Source organism: Dermochelys coriacea, chromosome 3 (assembly GCF_009764565.3).
Source record: "Dermochelys coriacea isolate rDerCor1 chromosome 3, rDerCor1.pri.v4, whole genome shotgun sequence".
Taxonomy (NCBI): Eukaryota; Metazoa; Chordata; order Testudines; family Dermochelyidae; genus Dermochelys; species Dermochelys coriacea.
In genome coordinates this window covers 159,736,093-159,751,874 of record NC_050070.1, presented here as the reverse complement: position 1 = coordinate 159,751,874, position 15,782 = coordinate 159,736,093, and the positions used below count along the sequence as shown (strand labels likewise).

Here is a 15,782-nt window from a genome sequence, read left to right as displayed (position 1 = left end):
CTGACATGTGCGATCAAACCGGGGCACTGTTACTACAAATCTCCGATTATAAGCGCAGGGCGCCGAGACACCTAAAGTGGAGCACCCACTGGGACAATCTGTGAAGAAGAACTAGAAAGATCATTTAGATACCAAAAGAATAAAGGTCAATGACATATTGATTTTATAAGTGGGACCTGTCAGTCTTCATTGATAAATTATGGTAAAAATCAGTCTTTGGCCTGATTTTGGACCAAATTTCTTTTAGAATACTAACTAAATTTTCGCTTGCAATCAATTGGGGTGCAAAATTAGTGGTGCAGATCACGATGTCTTCACATCTAATCATCTCGTTGTGACCACAAATCACTGTTAGACTTCTAAACATTATAATTAGTTCCCACAATTAATTACAGGCACAAAATTAGAGGCTGGGTGTAAACCCCTTTGAAGATATATAATCTGTTATATTTATTTTTTTCAAACTGAAATCTTTCAATTAATTTAATAATGTTACCAAATAACTTGTCCTTGAATACTTGTGTAACCACTGTGTAATGCAAAATATTAACAGTGATACTTCATTTCTGTAAACACATTCAAAATTTCTGATGCATTAGATTTTGAATCATTAGGTAACCAAAATGATTGATATAACCACTATCAATGTGAAGCATAGCTCCATCAAGCTCCATATAGATTTCTTGAGGAATCTGGTCTGCAAACCACTTTAAAATATGCTGACCTTCCTTATGTACCCACCCATTGCCCTTTGGATGGAACTTGACAAAATCTCATGTGTCAGGATTTAGTATGTTAGTATTCTTCCAGACCAGTGCCACAGATTGTATACCTGATTTCTCTACTAGTTGTGGTTTTCATAAAGGTAAAAGTTTTGGGTCACAGCATAAGATTCTCTAAAGGAGATCTCTAATTATCTAGTACTTTCTTTTGTCTTATCAAATCATGTATTAGTCATGACTCTCACGTCTGACTTTCCATATAAAGTGCAAATGAAACTTTTGATTATTGTCATGTCTGAGGAAATTTCAGCAGTTTATAAGTCCTGAGCATGTTCTTAAAGCTTCTTTGGGCTTTGTATGAACTGAAGAGGACATTTTTTCCTTTGCACATGACTAAAGCGTTGTAATTATAGCCTGAAAAAAGCAATAATTGCAGTGGAGAAGAGCAAAGGGGAAGTTCCATTTTTGCAGCAAGGCTGTAGTAACTTCTCAGTTCAAGATCCAGCCATATAATGGTAATCAACCTTTAACATAAACAATATTACAGTACCTAGACAATATGTTTCTGTTACTCTCACAACAGTGCTGGCATCAGGTGAAAGAGATGATTCACTTACAAGACAACAGTGGTTAAGCTTTTTCATAGCATACCTAGCTCAGCAACACTGCTTCAAATGTCTTCAAATAAAAATAATTCATACTCTAGGCTTAAATATAATGTGTGTGGCCTTTAAGCAGAGCTTTTTTTTTTTTGCATCCTTCTCTCACTCCTTTATTAGAAACATGAATTGGGTAGCCCTGAAATGAGAAGACAAGAGTCCACAATGGAAATCTTTTGCTCTGATTTTGTTTAGGCACATTTTGGCAATTTTTGCTTGCTCGGTGTCCTTGAAAAATGTAGTCAGAAACATCACAGGCAAGAAGCCCATGCTTTGTAAGCTCAGTTTACTTAATATGAGTAGGTGAATATAACAAAATATAGGTTGAATTTGAAAGTTTTTGATTTAAAATACCAGCATCAACATCACACAAATCAACTATGATTGGGTACTGAGATTTATTGGCTCTTCAGTTTTCTTGGTCAGTTTGGTCGTATCAGTTTTGCAGATCATTCTCCCTACTATGTTGACGAATCAGACTGAGAGGACAACTCTAGATCAAATGTAGCAATAGAAACAAATCTCATGCCTTGCAATTAATGAATCTTCATATAGTAGTGCCTTATTTTTACTGTAATTGTATTTAATGTAACGTTCTTGTCCTTACTAAACACTATCTTACCCTACTTCTTCCTATTTTTGGCCATTACGTTTCCCTTAATCCAGTGGTTCTCAACGGAGGTCTGTGGCCCCCTGGGGGTCTGTAATCTCTTTCAAGGAGGCCACGGGGCTCTGTGGCTGAAACCTAGAGCCCAAGTTCCAGTGCCCCCCCACAGGCTGAAGTCAGGAGTGGAGGCTGATCCCCGGAGCCAATCACAGGGCTGAAGCTGGGACGTGTGGGGCTGAAGCCCCGATCCCCAGCATCCCCCGCGGGGTTGAAGCTGGGAGGCACGAGGCTGAAGCCCCAATCCCTGGTGCCCCCCACGGGGCTGAAGCCAGGAGGCACGGGGCTGAATCCCGGAGCCCCGAGCCCTAGTGCTCCCTGTCGGGCAGAAGCCCTGAGCCCATGGGCAGAGTTGGGGACATGAAGGGTTTTGCCTCCACCCCCCACCAAACTGCAGTGCAAGCACCGGACAGTTCCAGGGGCAGCTCTACACCTCCCCACCACATCCTTCTTTCCCCGCCCCGCCAGGTCAGAGGCAGAAAGCTGGGGCTGGGCCGTTAGTGCGGGGCAGCTGCTGCTCTGGCTGGTGCCATGGAGCAGGCAGCTGCAGCATTCCCTTGTCTCCTGTTGGTGCCCCGGGTTGAAGCTGCTCCTCAGCTTCCAGCCCCCTTTGCTCACGCATCCAGTAAGAGCTGCCTGGGCTGGGGGACCTGGTCCTGTGGCTGGCAGAGCCCTCAGGGAACAGGGACTGCAGGGGAGCCCTCCTGGCACACAGCCTGTAGCTACCCCCCTCCCTGCACCCTTAGCTATCCCGTTTGTACACAGCCCCTAGCTATCCCCCGCCTGCACCCTGAGCTGTTTTCAAACTTTTTGAGCTAATCCCTCCATCTTTGAGTTATAATTGTTGGTTTCCCGCCCCGACAGGCTGAGTGACCTGCTGAGGTGAGTCAGGGGATGGAGGTGCCATTCCCTCCCTGGACCCCACCGTGTGGAGCTGGCTTGAGCCCCGCTGGCTCCTGCTCTCCCAAAATAGACGTCAAACTATGCCTATGCCCAAAGTCCCATCCCCACTGGGCCCTGGAGTTTTTAATAGCAGGTTGGGGGGGGAGGGGAATGTCTCAGAAAGAAAAAGGTTGAGAACCCCTGCCTTTATCAGTTTTATTAAGCTCTCTGACGAGCAATATTTACTGCAAGTAATATGCACCATAAGTTGAATGGCCAAAACAGAAATATATTTTATATGAATTGAAGATAACAGATTAAAGAACTGAATTTTAAGTAATCTTTAATAACTTTGTCAGAACATTCTTCAGTTCTTATTCGAGAATAGCCTGTTTTGATTCTGCTTTATGCTGGTTTTTGCAAAAATTATAATGGAATTTAACTTCTTTCATTATAAAGTTGACATTACTAATGATATTGTTTTGTCATCTAGAATAACAACTTTCTTAGATTAGTTTCTGTGCTTCCTGGATCTCCACTTCCCCGTATTACATTTTCACAATTCGCTGAACACATTCTCAGAATAAGCTAAATTATTATCTTCAAACACATAAGAGGAGGATAAAGATAGATTTAGAACACTAGAATTTATATCTTGAGGTATAGGAAGCGTTTGGTTTAGACGTATCTTTTTCAACTCCCTTTGATTTTGGGAATGCAAAGCTGCCTCTCTTGTTCCCAAAGTAAGCAGGACATCCCACTAGTTGCCGTGGCTTAGCGGATGGGATGTGTCGAATATTTTTTTTAAAAAAAGGATATATCAGTACCATGCAATGTGAAAATTAAAATCTTAAAAAGCAGTAACTGACAAAACAGTACATACAAAGAAGTTCTACATATAGGAAAAAAAACCCTCAACATGTCAAAACAAAAATTTTGACTAACAATTCATGACAAGTTCCTTTTTGATATTAGCAAGCCTCTTATGAATTAATATCTAGTGTGAGTTAACCACATAAGAGTTCAACACAATAGATGTAAAAAGGCTAATGCACATAAAATGAAAAGAAGAGCAGTTAACACTCACCACTTGGATAAGAAATTCTACAGGAAAACCACCTAGTGTTTCGCTATCTGAGCCTGAAATTTTGTTTTTCCAAGAGGATTGTCCTAATAAAGGATCACTGTCCTATACAAGAAAGAAAGTTGCATTTAACAACTTATTTCTAGAAAGATATTTAAAAAACTTTTATCTTGTTAAATATCCTCAGGTAATTCATTTCAATAATATACTGAATTACTATATTAATGTTTCATATCATATTGAATAATTAAGCAATGACACATTTTCTGGTACATATTACTTACTGTAATTGGAGACTGGAGAGAAGGTGTGTAGTGTAATCGAGGAGGGGTCATGAAAAATCTAGAAGGCCGTTGTTTTTGTCCAAAAGCAGTAATTGGCATAGTTTCATGAGGCTCATTGCTCTGTTAAGACAGAAAAATGAAGAAAAAACTATTCCAGGGTGACTCTTAAGAGACTAAAAGTTTTACACACCTCTTGAACATCAGAAACCCATGGATTTATATTTCAGATTAAAACATGTTAAGAGGGTTGGTAGGCTAGCATTAATGTAATACATTGCTTTAGAAAGATCAAGCTTAAGATACTCCCTTTCTTCAACCCTTTGCTTCCAGGCTACCATGGATGGAGAACATCACATAGATAACCTTCCCCCCAATAAAAGGGGATATGTGAAATAATGCAATAATATTTTGAAAGGGATGCTCCACTTTCCTCATTAGAGCTGTTGTAGATCAACACTGGAAGATGCTCAAGACTGCCAGAATAGAACCTGATCGGTTAAGCACCTACAGTTGCGTTTGATTCTTTAGAGGATACAGAAGAAAACCTGGCCCCTGCTCTAAAGATCTTACAATCTAGTCTAGATCAACTCATAAGGCAGAAGAATTCCTTTAATTGCAGGTAAACCAGCCAGGTAAGATAAGATAACCTCTGAATTAAGTTTCAGTCCAAGGCACTTTTATTGTGACAAAAGGATCTGAAACAAGAGCGAAACAACTCATAACACTTGGTCCCAGCCATCAGAGGCATTTCCAGTTTTCAGCAAGTTAGGAGAGGACAGGACACAGCCTGCCCACTGGGTAGCCTTTCCTGAATACCCTCTAGGACATCTGCCAGAACCCCATGGAAGAACTCCCTTTGAGGTTTTATTGTAACCATGGGCGATGGGTGAAACCCCCATTCGGGGAGGTTAGCCCAGGCCCCACCCCTCATCTGCTGGAGCCCAGAGGCCCACCCCCTCCCTGTGGCTGGAGGTGCCCCAGCTGAACTGCCCCGACCTGTGGCTCAACCCCAGGGCCTGCCCAAGCACTGGCCCGAATCCCAAGCTCCAGGAAGATGGGGGTGAGGAGGGACGCAGTGGGCAACCTCGTTGGGAAGGGAAGTGGAGGGACATGGTGGGCAGCAGGGGGTTTTGCAGGGGTGCGGGGTGGAGGAGGGATGTGGCGAGTTGGGAGGGGGAAGGTCTCATTGGGGAGAAAGGACTCACTAGGCAGTGGGGGCCTCAAGAAAGAGGCGGAACAGGGAGGGGAACAGGCAGAGCGCAGGCGGGGTCACCACAGCCCAGGCGTCCGACAGTGGGGTTCATGGCGGCTGCATCAGGGGATGCTTAGCCTCCCCATGCCTATTATACCCGCCGCTCATTATTGTAACCCTTATTTTGCTTCATACTGAGCTTAGGATAACCCATAGTTCCCAAATGTGATCACCTGATTCATGGTCATATGATTACAGTATGTTCAGACCCTTCCTGGGAACTACAGTTCCTGAAATGCCTGGTCTTAAAGGACCTAAGGACTGTAACAGGTACACTGGGATGCAAGCATCTGCCCCAAGGCCTAGTGTCCTATTACAATGGGGTACGAGGAAGTTTAAAGGAAAAACTGTGCAGGTCAAGGTTAAAGCCTTTACACACAACTGTCTCAACCTGAAGGTTTGTGCACCTTTCCCTGGACAAGGACGGCCATAAGACAGACAGCAGGGAAATGGGGAACCTGAAATGATATTAGAGATCAAATTCTCCCCTAAAATATATATGTGCAACTCTCAATAAAGATATTAAAATATCAAGTATTTATTTACAAAAGGATACTTTTATGGCCATTTTCTATGTGTTTGATTTGTCTTTTTTCTGCTTTATGGCCAATAGCATCTGGATTTTATTCCTGTACCATCTTTTGCTTAATTTAAATATACACATTGGTATATTTTGGAAAAAATCATTTTACATTCCAGCTAGTTTCACAAATGGGTAAATAATACTTACAAGAACTTCATAATCTGGGACTGTATGTGTTCCAAGCCCTGCCCTGTCAAAAGTTACTCTGTAAGTAGCATTAAGTGTGTCTACAGCATCTATCTGTCCAGTGAACAATCCATCATGTACACCACGCAACCGTGCTAAGAAAGGAAACACAAATATCAAAGGTTTCAGAGTAGCAGCCGTGTTAGTCTGTATTCGCAAAAAGAAAAGGAGTACTTGTGGCACCTTAGAGACTAACAAATTTATTAGAGCATAAGCTTTCGTGAGCTACAGCTCACTTCATCGGATGCATTTGGTGGAAAAAACAGAGGAAATGCATCCGATGAAGTGAGCTGTAGCTCACGAAAGCTTATGCTCAAATAAATTTGTTAGTCTCTAAGGTGCCACAAGTACTCCTTTTCTTTTTACAAATATCAAAAATACTTATTTGAGGAAGATAGATGTTAAGAAGTCTTTTGCAAGCACTGGCAATATACAGAATACCCCAGATGGCATATTCAGTATAACACACACACATTAACGAAAAACACTGTAAACTCAGAAAAAGAATTCTATATAACAGAAATACTGTCAAGTTTTAATCATAATTTATTTTTACAGGTCAAATATAATATTTCAAAAAACACAATCATCACCACAGGAATCAATTTGAAAAGAAATTTTGCTTCATAACCAGTACCATCTACTACTCCGATTTTATGGAAAAAGTTTTTGTAGGTATCATGGCAAAGGAGAGTTTTGAAGAGGGATCTGAGGGTAGATAATGTAGCTTCATAGATGTTTATGAGAACGCCTCCCAAGGGTGTTATATCGGTGCTTGTGTGCCTGCTCTTCAACAAGAGTCAGTGTTTGGACAACGACACCTAGTAAAGGATTGTTTAAGATTTAATGTTTAAGGTCCAGATTAGGGACTGCAGAGATATAAATAGTTAAACTGTTGTCTTTTCAGGATTTGATGAACTGTCTGAATTTTTAATAAATTAGATCACTTACAACTGACATAGTAGTAGTAATAAAATTATTAGTTATATGATGTTTAAATCTTCAAAGCATGCTACTTCTTTAGAAACATAACTAATCCTCAAAACATCCCGCAGTGAATTAAGAAAGGTAAAAACATAAAATCTTCACTCAAAAAAAAGAAATAATTAATTTATCTGAGCTATATGTTAGTGTGCAGTATTTACTGATATATTTGCAAAAATATTTGTTTTTAAAATTACCTGTAACTTTTGTTCCTATAACAAGTGGTAACGGAATTTCATCTGGAAGATCCTTAAATTGTGAAATATCTGCAACTTTCCGTTGTTGTAAAAGTCGGATTTTCTGCCGTTTCTGTTTTAACGCTGACCTCTCCTCCTCAAAGAATGCAGAAGAACATCTATAATACACAATAAGGGAAAACTATATATTTATAGATTTCAAGGCCAGATGGGACCATTGTGATCATCTAGTCTGACCTCCTGTATAATATAGGCCCATATAATTCTCTAACTAATTCTTAGAGCATATTTAGAAAAACATCCAATATTGATTTAAAAATTTCCAGTAATCTAAAATACACCACAATCTTTGCTAAAAACTGTTCCAGTGGTTAAATACCCTCAGTTAAATATTTACACCTTATTTCCAGTCTGAACTTGTCTAGCTTTAACTTCCAGCCTTTGGAGTGTGTTATACCTTTCTCTGCTAGACTGAAGAGACCATTATCAAATTTTTGTTCCCCATGTAGGTACTTTAGACTATAATCAATCACCTCATAACTTTATCTTTGTTAAGCTAAATAGATTGAGCTCCTTGCGTGCATAACTATAAGGCAGATTTCTAATCTTTTACTCATTCTTGTGGCTGTTTTCTGAACTCTCTCCAACTTATCAACATCCTCTTGCGTTGTGGACAACAGAACTGGACACAGTATTCCAGCAGCAGTTGCATCAGTTCCAAATACAGCAGTAAAATAAAAAACGGTTACTCACCTTCTCATAACTGTTATTCTTCGAGATGTTCATGTCCATTCAATCAAGACGCGTACCAGGTGTGTGTGTGTGTGCACGTGCACGGCAGCTAGAAGATTTTTCCCCTAGCAGTATCCGTTGGGTTGGTCTGTGTGCCCCCTGGAGTGGTGCCTTCCTACCACTCAATATAGGGCCCTACTAACCCGCCACCCCCTAATTTCCTTCTTGACTGCTACTCCACCAGAGGGGTAGGTGGGTGGGTATTGGAGTTGACATGAGAAACACATCTCAAAGAACAACAGTTACGAGAAAGTGAGTAACCATTTTTTCTTCTTCGAATGCTTGTTCATGTCAATTCCAATCAGGGACTCCCAAGCCCAAGTTCCAGAGGCAGGGTTGGAGTTCAGATGTCTACTGATTGGAGCACTGCTCTGCCAAAGGCTGCATCATCTCTGGCCTCCTCAATAATCACATAATGCGCGGTGAAAGTATGTATGAAGGACCATGTCGCCACTCTGCATATTTCCTGGGTTGGAACTTGCGCCAGGAACGCTGCTGAAGAAGACTACATCCTAGTGGAGTGCACTGTGAGCAGAGGAGCAGGCACCTCAGCCAGGTTATATCATTCATGGATGCAGGATGTGATCCACCACAAAAAATTTGTTGGGAGGAGACTGGGAGATCCTTCATCCTGTCTGCTATGGCCACAAACAGTTGAATGGACTTCCTAAACAGTTTTGTTCTTTCAATGTAAAAGACTAGCGCTCTGCAGATATCCAATGAGTGAAGCCTCTGTTCCCTGCTGCCCAAGTGCAGCTTAGAATAGAACACTGGGAGGAAGATGTCCTAGTTGATGTAAAATTGGGAAACAACCTTTGGGAGGAAAACTGGATGCGGCCTGAGCTGAACCTTGTTCTTACACAACATGGTGTAAGGAGGCTCTGATGTTAGGGCCTTGAGCTCAGACACCCTCGTGGCTGAGGTTACCGCTACTAGAAACACCACCTCGTATGAGAGATAGAGCAGGGAGCACGTTGCCAGTGGTTCGAAGGGTGGTCCCATCAGTCTTGAAAGGATCAGATTAAGACCCCAGGCCAGGACCAGTTGTCAGACACGTGGGTGTAGCCTGTTGAGACCTTTCAGGAAATGGCTAACCATACGGTTGGCAAAGACCGATGTGATAAGCCAAGTGAACCCTTATTGACAACATGGACAGTCCCTGCATCTTGAAGTGGAGAAGATATTCCAGTATGAGTGGTAAAGAGGTGAGCGTCAGGGACGAATGATGCTGCGCTGACCAGATTGAGAATCTCTTCCACTTGTCAAGGTGGGTAGCTCTGGTGGAGGGTTTCCTGCTGCCAAGGAGGACTTGTCTAACCGGGTCCGAGCAGGAGAGCTCCATGAGGTTCAGACCATGGAGCTTCCATGCTGTGAGGTGCAACGACTCGAGGTTCGGGTTCTGGAGACAGCTGGGTTATTAAGTCTGAGAGGAACAGCAAGGTGATTGGGGCTTCCATGGAAGTTTCCAGTAGAGATGCGTACCAGTGTTGGCAGGGCGAGCCTGGAGCTATCAATATCACTGAAGCATCTTCCCTCCGTATCTTGAGGAGCACTTTGTGAATGAGAGAGATGGGCAGGAATGCGTAGAGGAGAAGGCCTATCCATGGGAGGAGGAACGCGTCCACGATGGAGCCTGGGCTGTGATTCAGGAAGGAGCAAGACTGCTGGCACTTCCTGTTGTGTTGTGTGGCAAACAGGTCTATCTGGGGAAAGCCCCACGATTGGAAGATTGAGTTCGCAATGTCTTGGCACAAGGACCACTCGTGGCCGTGAAACAACCTGTTGAGACAGTCTGCCAACTTGTTCTGCATCCCGGGGAGGTACGATGCTTTCAGGTGTATTGAATGCTCTACGCAGAAGTCCCACAACATGAGGGCCTCCTGGCACAGAAGAGAGGATTGTGCACCCCCGATTTGTTGACACAGAACATCGCCGTGGTGTTGTCTGTCATGACTGATACACATCTCCCTGTCAAGTGGGCTCAGAAAGTCCGGCATGGCAGACACACCACTCTCAGCTCTCTGACACTGATGTGGAGAGCGAGTTTGGCCTGAGACCAGAGGCCTTGTGTCCTGAGGTCTCCCAGATGTGCTCCCCAGCCCAAGGCTGACACATCCATCACTAGTGAGAGGGATTGCTGAGCACCTGTGAAGGGGACCCCTGCACACACTACCTGCGGGTCGAGCCACCACTGGAGGGAGTCGAGGTCCTGGTGAGGCAGAGTCACGACCCTGTCCAAACTGTCCCAAGCTGGCTAATACACTGAGGCTAGCCACAACTGGAGTGGCCAGAGTGTGAGTCTGGCGTGTTGCACCACATAGGTACAAGTGGACATGTGCCCTAGAAGTTTCAGGCAATTCCTTGCTGTGGTGGTGGGAAACTGCCTGAGACTTCGAATGATGTCGCCCAGTGCCCGAAACCTCACTTCTGGGAGGTATGCCTTGGCCTGTGTCGAGTCCATCACTGCCCCATGAACTCTATCTGCTGAACCGGGGACAGAGTCGATTTCCCCACTTTGAGGAGAAGGCCCAGTTCATCAAACGGCATTCTTATGAAGTTGACTTGTGCCTCCATTTGAGCCCTGGAGCGGCCCTTGATCAGCCAGTCGTCAAGGTACAAGAACACCTGTACCTGGTGCCAGCGTAGAAACGTGGCTGTGACTGCCAAGTACTTGGTAAACACATGAGGCGCCGCTGACAGGCCAAAAGGGAGGACTGTGAACTGCTAGTGGTTGTTGCTCACCACAAACCTGAGGTACCTTCTGTGGGATGGTGTAATTGCTATATGAAAGTATGTGTCCTTCAAGTCGAGGGTGGCATACCAGTCCCCTGGATCCAAGGAAGGGATGATGGAGGCCAAGGAGACCATGTTGAACTTCAATTTCTTCATGAACCTGTTGAGCTTTCACAGGTCTATGAGCCCGCCTTTGACTTTCGGTATTAGGAAATATCGGGAATAGAAGCTCTTGCCCTTCAGCTCCTGAGGAACCTCTTCCTCTGCTCCTAGCAATAGGAGCGAATGCACCTCCTGTATAAGGAGTTGCTCGTGAGAAGGATCCCTGAAGAGGGATAGAGAAGGGGGTGGGAGGGCAGAGAATTGGAGGGAGTATCCCCTCTCTACCATGCAGAGCACCCAGCGGTCCGAGATTGATAGTAGCACGACTCCGACGTCTCCGAAAAGGAGGACCACAGAGGAGCAGTACTTCAAGGCGCCGAGAGTCCATACAGAGGTCATACAGAGGGATTGATGAGGCTGCTGACCCTGTTCTGGCGCCGGGGAGCAGTGCCCCGGGGATGAGACCATCGGGACATCATTGCGGGTTTTCCCCACTAATAGTGCCGGGGGAGCGACTGGTGCCGGTGACTTATCCTGTCTAGGCAGGGAGAACGTTGCCATGAGCTGAAGCAGGTCCCAGGCTGCCTTGAACGCCTCCGGGGTTGACAGGAGGTGTAGTTATTGGCTCGGTCTTGGTGAGCGAGAAGGGTCCGGACTTGACCGCCTTTCCATGGGGGCAGGAGTTGACACGACTGTCTCTGGCAGTGGGGCTGAAGTAGTGTGGCCTGACTCGGGTCTCACAACGGACGGCTCCTTGGGTCTAGCTTTGGGGGAATGACCCCCCTCCGGTCTCCTCTTGTTTTGTGGCACTGGCGATTGAGACCGGTGCCTGCCTGTGGCAGGTAAGGTGTGAGTGGAGACATGATGGTGCTGAGAGTCCTTGTGTTTACTTGGCACCGATCCCTGTGCCGATGGTGCCGGGGCACTGTGTATTGAGGAGAAGATACTTGGCGCTGGGTCTGCCGATCCGGGGTCAGACTGGGGCCACAGTGTCGCTTCCATTAGTAGGATCTTCAGGCACTGATCTTTATCTTTCAGTGTCCTGGGGCGAAAAGCCCTGTAGATTCTACAGTGATCTTTTTGATGGCTCTCCCCAAAAACACTTCAAACATGAAGTGTGAGGATCGCTTCTGGTCATACACTTGCCGCAGACTTCACAGGCTTTGAAGCCAGGAGACCACAGCATGCCCTAGCACCAAGATAGTACTAGAGGGGAAACCCCCACTCCCAAAGGAAACTTAAAAACTAAGTGAAGTACCTATTAACTATTTAACACTAACTACAAAAACTGATTAACTATATACAGACTGTCAAATGTGCTTGTCACGACAAGAGCAAGGGGAAGTTCCAGCTAACTGTCTCTGGCGGTAAGAAGGAACTGAGGGGGTGGCGGGTCGGTAGGGCCCTATATTGAGCGCCAGGAAGGTGCCACTCCAGGGGGCACGTGGACTGACCCAACAGATACGGCTAAGGGAAAATTCTTGTGGCTGCCGTGCACACGTGCGTGCACACACCTGACTGGAATTGACATGAACAAGCACTCGAAGAAGAACCTCCGTTTTCCAACTCAAGATTCCCATGTTTATGCATCCAAAGATCACATTTGCCCTTGTGGTCACAGCATCACACTGAGGAGTCATGTTTACCTCATTACCCACCACAACGCCCAAATCTTTTACAGAGTTACTGCTTTCCAGGATAGAGTCCCCAGTGTGTAAGTAAATGCATCCGATGAAGTGAGCTGTAGCTCACGAAAGCTTATGTTCTAATAAATTTGTTAGTCTCTAAGGTGCCACAAGTACTCCTTTTCTTTTTGCGAATACAGTGTGTAAGTATGACCTGCATTCTTTGTTCCTAGATGTATACATTTGGAGTTAGCCATAATATGTTATCTGCTTGTGTTTAGCTTACTAAGCGATCCAGATTGCACTGTAGCAGTTATTTATCACTCTCCCAATTTTTTTGTCATCTGTAAATTTCATCAGTGATGACTTTATGTTTTCTTTCAGGTCCTTGATAAAAAGGTTAAATAGCATAGGGCCAAGCACCGATACTTGTGGAACCCCACTAGAAATACACCTGCTCAACGATGATTTTCCATTTATATTTTGAGACCTAACAGTTAGCCAGCATTTAACTGTCATTATAGTTTTTTAATCAAATGTTATGCAGTACCAAATCAAATACCTTACAGAAATCTAAGAATATTACATCAATATTATTACCTTTAGCGACCAAACTTGTAATCTCACCAAAAAAAGTTATCAAGTTACTTTGACAAGACGTATTTTCCAAAAACCCATGTTGATTGGCATTTATTATATTACCCTCCTTTAATTTTTTATTAATCAAATCCTGTATGAGCTATTCTATTATTTTGCCCAGGAGCTAAGTCAGACTGATAGGCTGATAATTACCCAGGTCATCCTGTTTACCCTTTTTAAATATTGGTACAACATAAGATTTCTTCCAGTCTTCTGGAACTTCCCCAGTATTCCTATACTTATTGAAAATCATTATTAATGGTCCAATGAGTTCCCCAGCCAGCTTTTTTAAAACTCTTGGATACAAGTTATTTGGACCTTCTGACTTAAAAATGTCTAACTTCAGTGGCAGCTGTTTAACATCATAGTTAAAGACAGCACTGAAAATACACATATATGGAGAGATTTAAGAAGTTATGCTGTGGAAAACAGCTTGGGTTCCATTACCAGATGACACTGGAACATGAGAGATAATTATTCCACTATTTTTTCATCCTGTTTCGGAAGGGCCCACTGATCCGTAGGTTTGGCAGCATTCTATGGGCTGGCCATACTCAAGTAACTTACTTGGAATTTAAAAAAAAAAAATACAATTCCTATATCCATTTCATACATACACAAGTAAAGGCATGTTGCTTTATTCTCAATGATACCCTGTATTCAAAATAAATGCAACCATATTTTAGTAAGATGATCCAGAAACGATTAAGAAAACAATATTAATCCTCATAAAAATGAATTAAAAGTAAAATAAAATTATCTATCTATCTAGATAGATAGATATATTTTTTACCTTCGTGGTTTTCCCATTAGTCGTCTGATTTTTCCCCATTCCACTCTTGTTAATTTTCGGGTTTTCAGGTTTGGAAAAGACTCTTTCAGGCATACACAGAAATCATTATCTCCCTCAAATAATGGTCTGTTAAACACAAGTGATACTCTGTTAATTACAAACCTGTTAACTACATCCAAAAAATGTCTATCATGAGGAGCTAAGAAATCTCCATCCTCACAAGAAGAAATGTGTGGAACAAAATTACTGAAAATGTTAAAGTATAAATTGCTCTGCAAGGGACACTATCAACTTGAAATTAAGTCAATTTAAAAAAAGTAAAGCGTACAAAATAGTTTTAGGAGCTACATTTGCACTTGAATCCTCCTACCAATATATATGGGTTACAATGAATCACATTTTTCAGAGTAGCAGCCGTGTTAGTCTGTATTCGCAAAAAGAAAAGGAGTACTTGTGGCACCTTAGAGACTAACAAATTTATTAGAGCAGAAGTGAGCTGTAGCTCACGAAAGCTTATGCTCTAATAAATTTGTTAGTCTCTAAGGTGCCACAAGTACTCCTTTTCTTTTAATGAATCACATTTTCTCTCTCTTTTTAAAATGTTTCTCTCTCCCTTGTTGCTGTGTGGAAAAACCCACAGAAATGGATACCTTGAACATGCATTGTGACCCATGCACGTGGACTGCTGCATCTGGGTGGACCACCACTGAAGTCAATGAGACTCCATACAGGTACATCAGTCTACCTACACAAATCACAGTAAAGGAGTGAGAGGAAAATGAGTCACTTACACAAAAGAGGTGTGAAAATGTCTATGCACAAGGTGCTGTCATATGCACTAAGTAAATAAACCGAGAAAGAAAATATATTTGTATTCCAATCTGTTTCAAATAGAGCATAGATTCTTAACTTGGGGTCACAAATAGGTCCAAAAGGGCTGAGACTATGCTGCTTTTTTCTATGGTTAGACAGAAAGCGTTATCTATTGTAATGTAGGGTCATGGGTGGTATGAGAAAATTGAGAACCACTGAATTATTGTAATCTTAGGTATTTCTTGTATCAATAAAAAGTAAAAATGTTCAAACAGAAATATGATTTTAAAATTGATGTAGTCAATATTAAACCCATTGTAACCCATATCAAAGTTAAAATATTTTACAATAGTTAGATTAAAATAACTAACAATGGTTGTATACTGAGTAACACTGGTACTTGACGAATACATCTGTGCAATTTCTAATACTGTTTCATACAAAATATTTATATTAGTATTTATTATGTAAAAGAAAGGTCTAGATGATATGATTTATAACAAAATAGCTCATTCTAAACAGTTTGTTAAAAGATATGTTGTTTCTAAATAAACTGCAACTGAGGCACTAATAAATTTACAAGGTGGTCATATATCTTATTAGTATTTATTTCAAACTGTGACAAATTTACTTTGAAAATCACCATTTTCAGAGCTAGGAGACTTTGGGAATTACCTACTACATACCTCACATTTCAGTTAACTAACGGACTGAACAATTATATACATTACTAGTATAAGCTAAAAAGTTCTTAAAGGGACGTAGTCAAGGACGGTGGAATACAAATG

The 15,782-nt window shown here is 42.6% G+C and overlaps 1 protein-coding gene across 4 annotated transcripts in view; it reads right to left on the bottom strand.

Moving 5' to 3' along the window:
• LIN9 (lin-9 DREAM MuvB core complex component) overlaps window positions 1–15,782 on the bottom strand; it is a 63,231-nt gene that overhangs the window by 21,103 nt on the left and 26,346 nt on the right. For all 4 annotated transcript variants that reach the window (XM_038394581.2, XM_038394582.2, XM_038394583.1 and 1 more), the window contains 5 exons: window positions 14,182–14,307; window positions 7,498–7,655; window positions 6,278–6,411; window positions 4,296–4,415; window positions 4,015–4,116 (listed from right to left, as the gene is read on the bottom strand). In XM_038394581.2, the coding sequence (XP_038250509.1) occupies window positions 4,015–4,116; window positions 4,296–4,415; window positions 6,278–6,411; window positions 7,498–7,655; window positions 14,182–14,307 (640 nt within the window). The remainder of the gene's footprint in view (window positions 1–4,014; window positions 4,117–4,295; window positions 4,416–6,277; window positions 6,412–7,497; window positions 7,656–14,181; window positions 14,308–15,782) is intronic.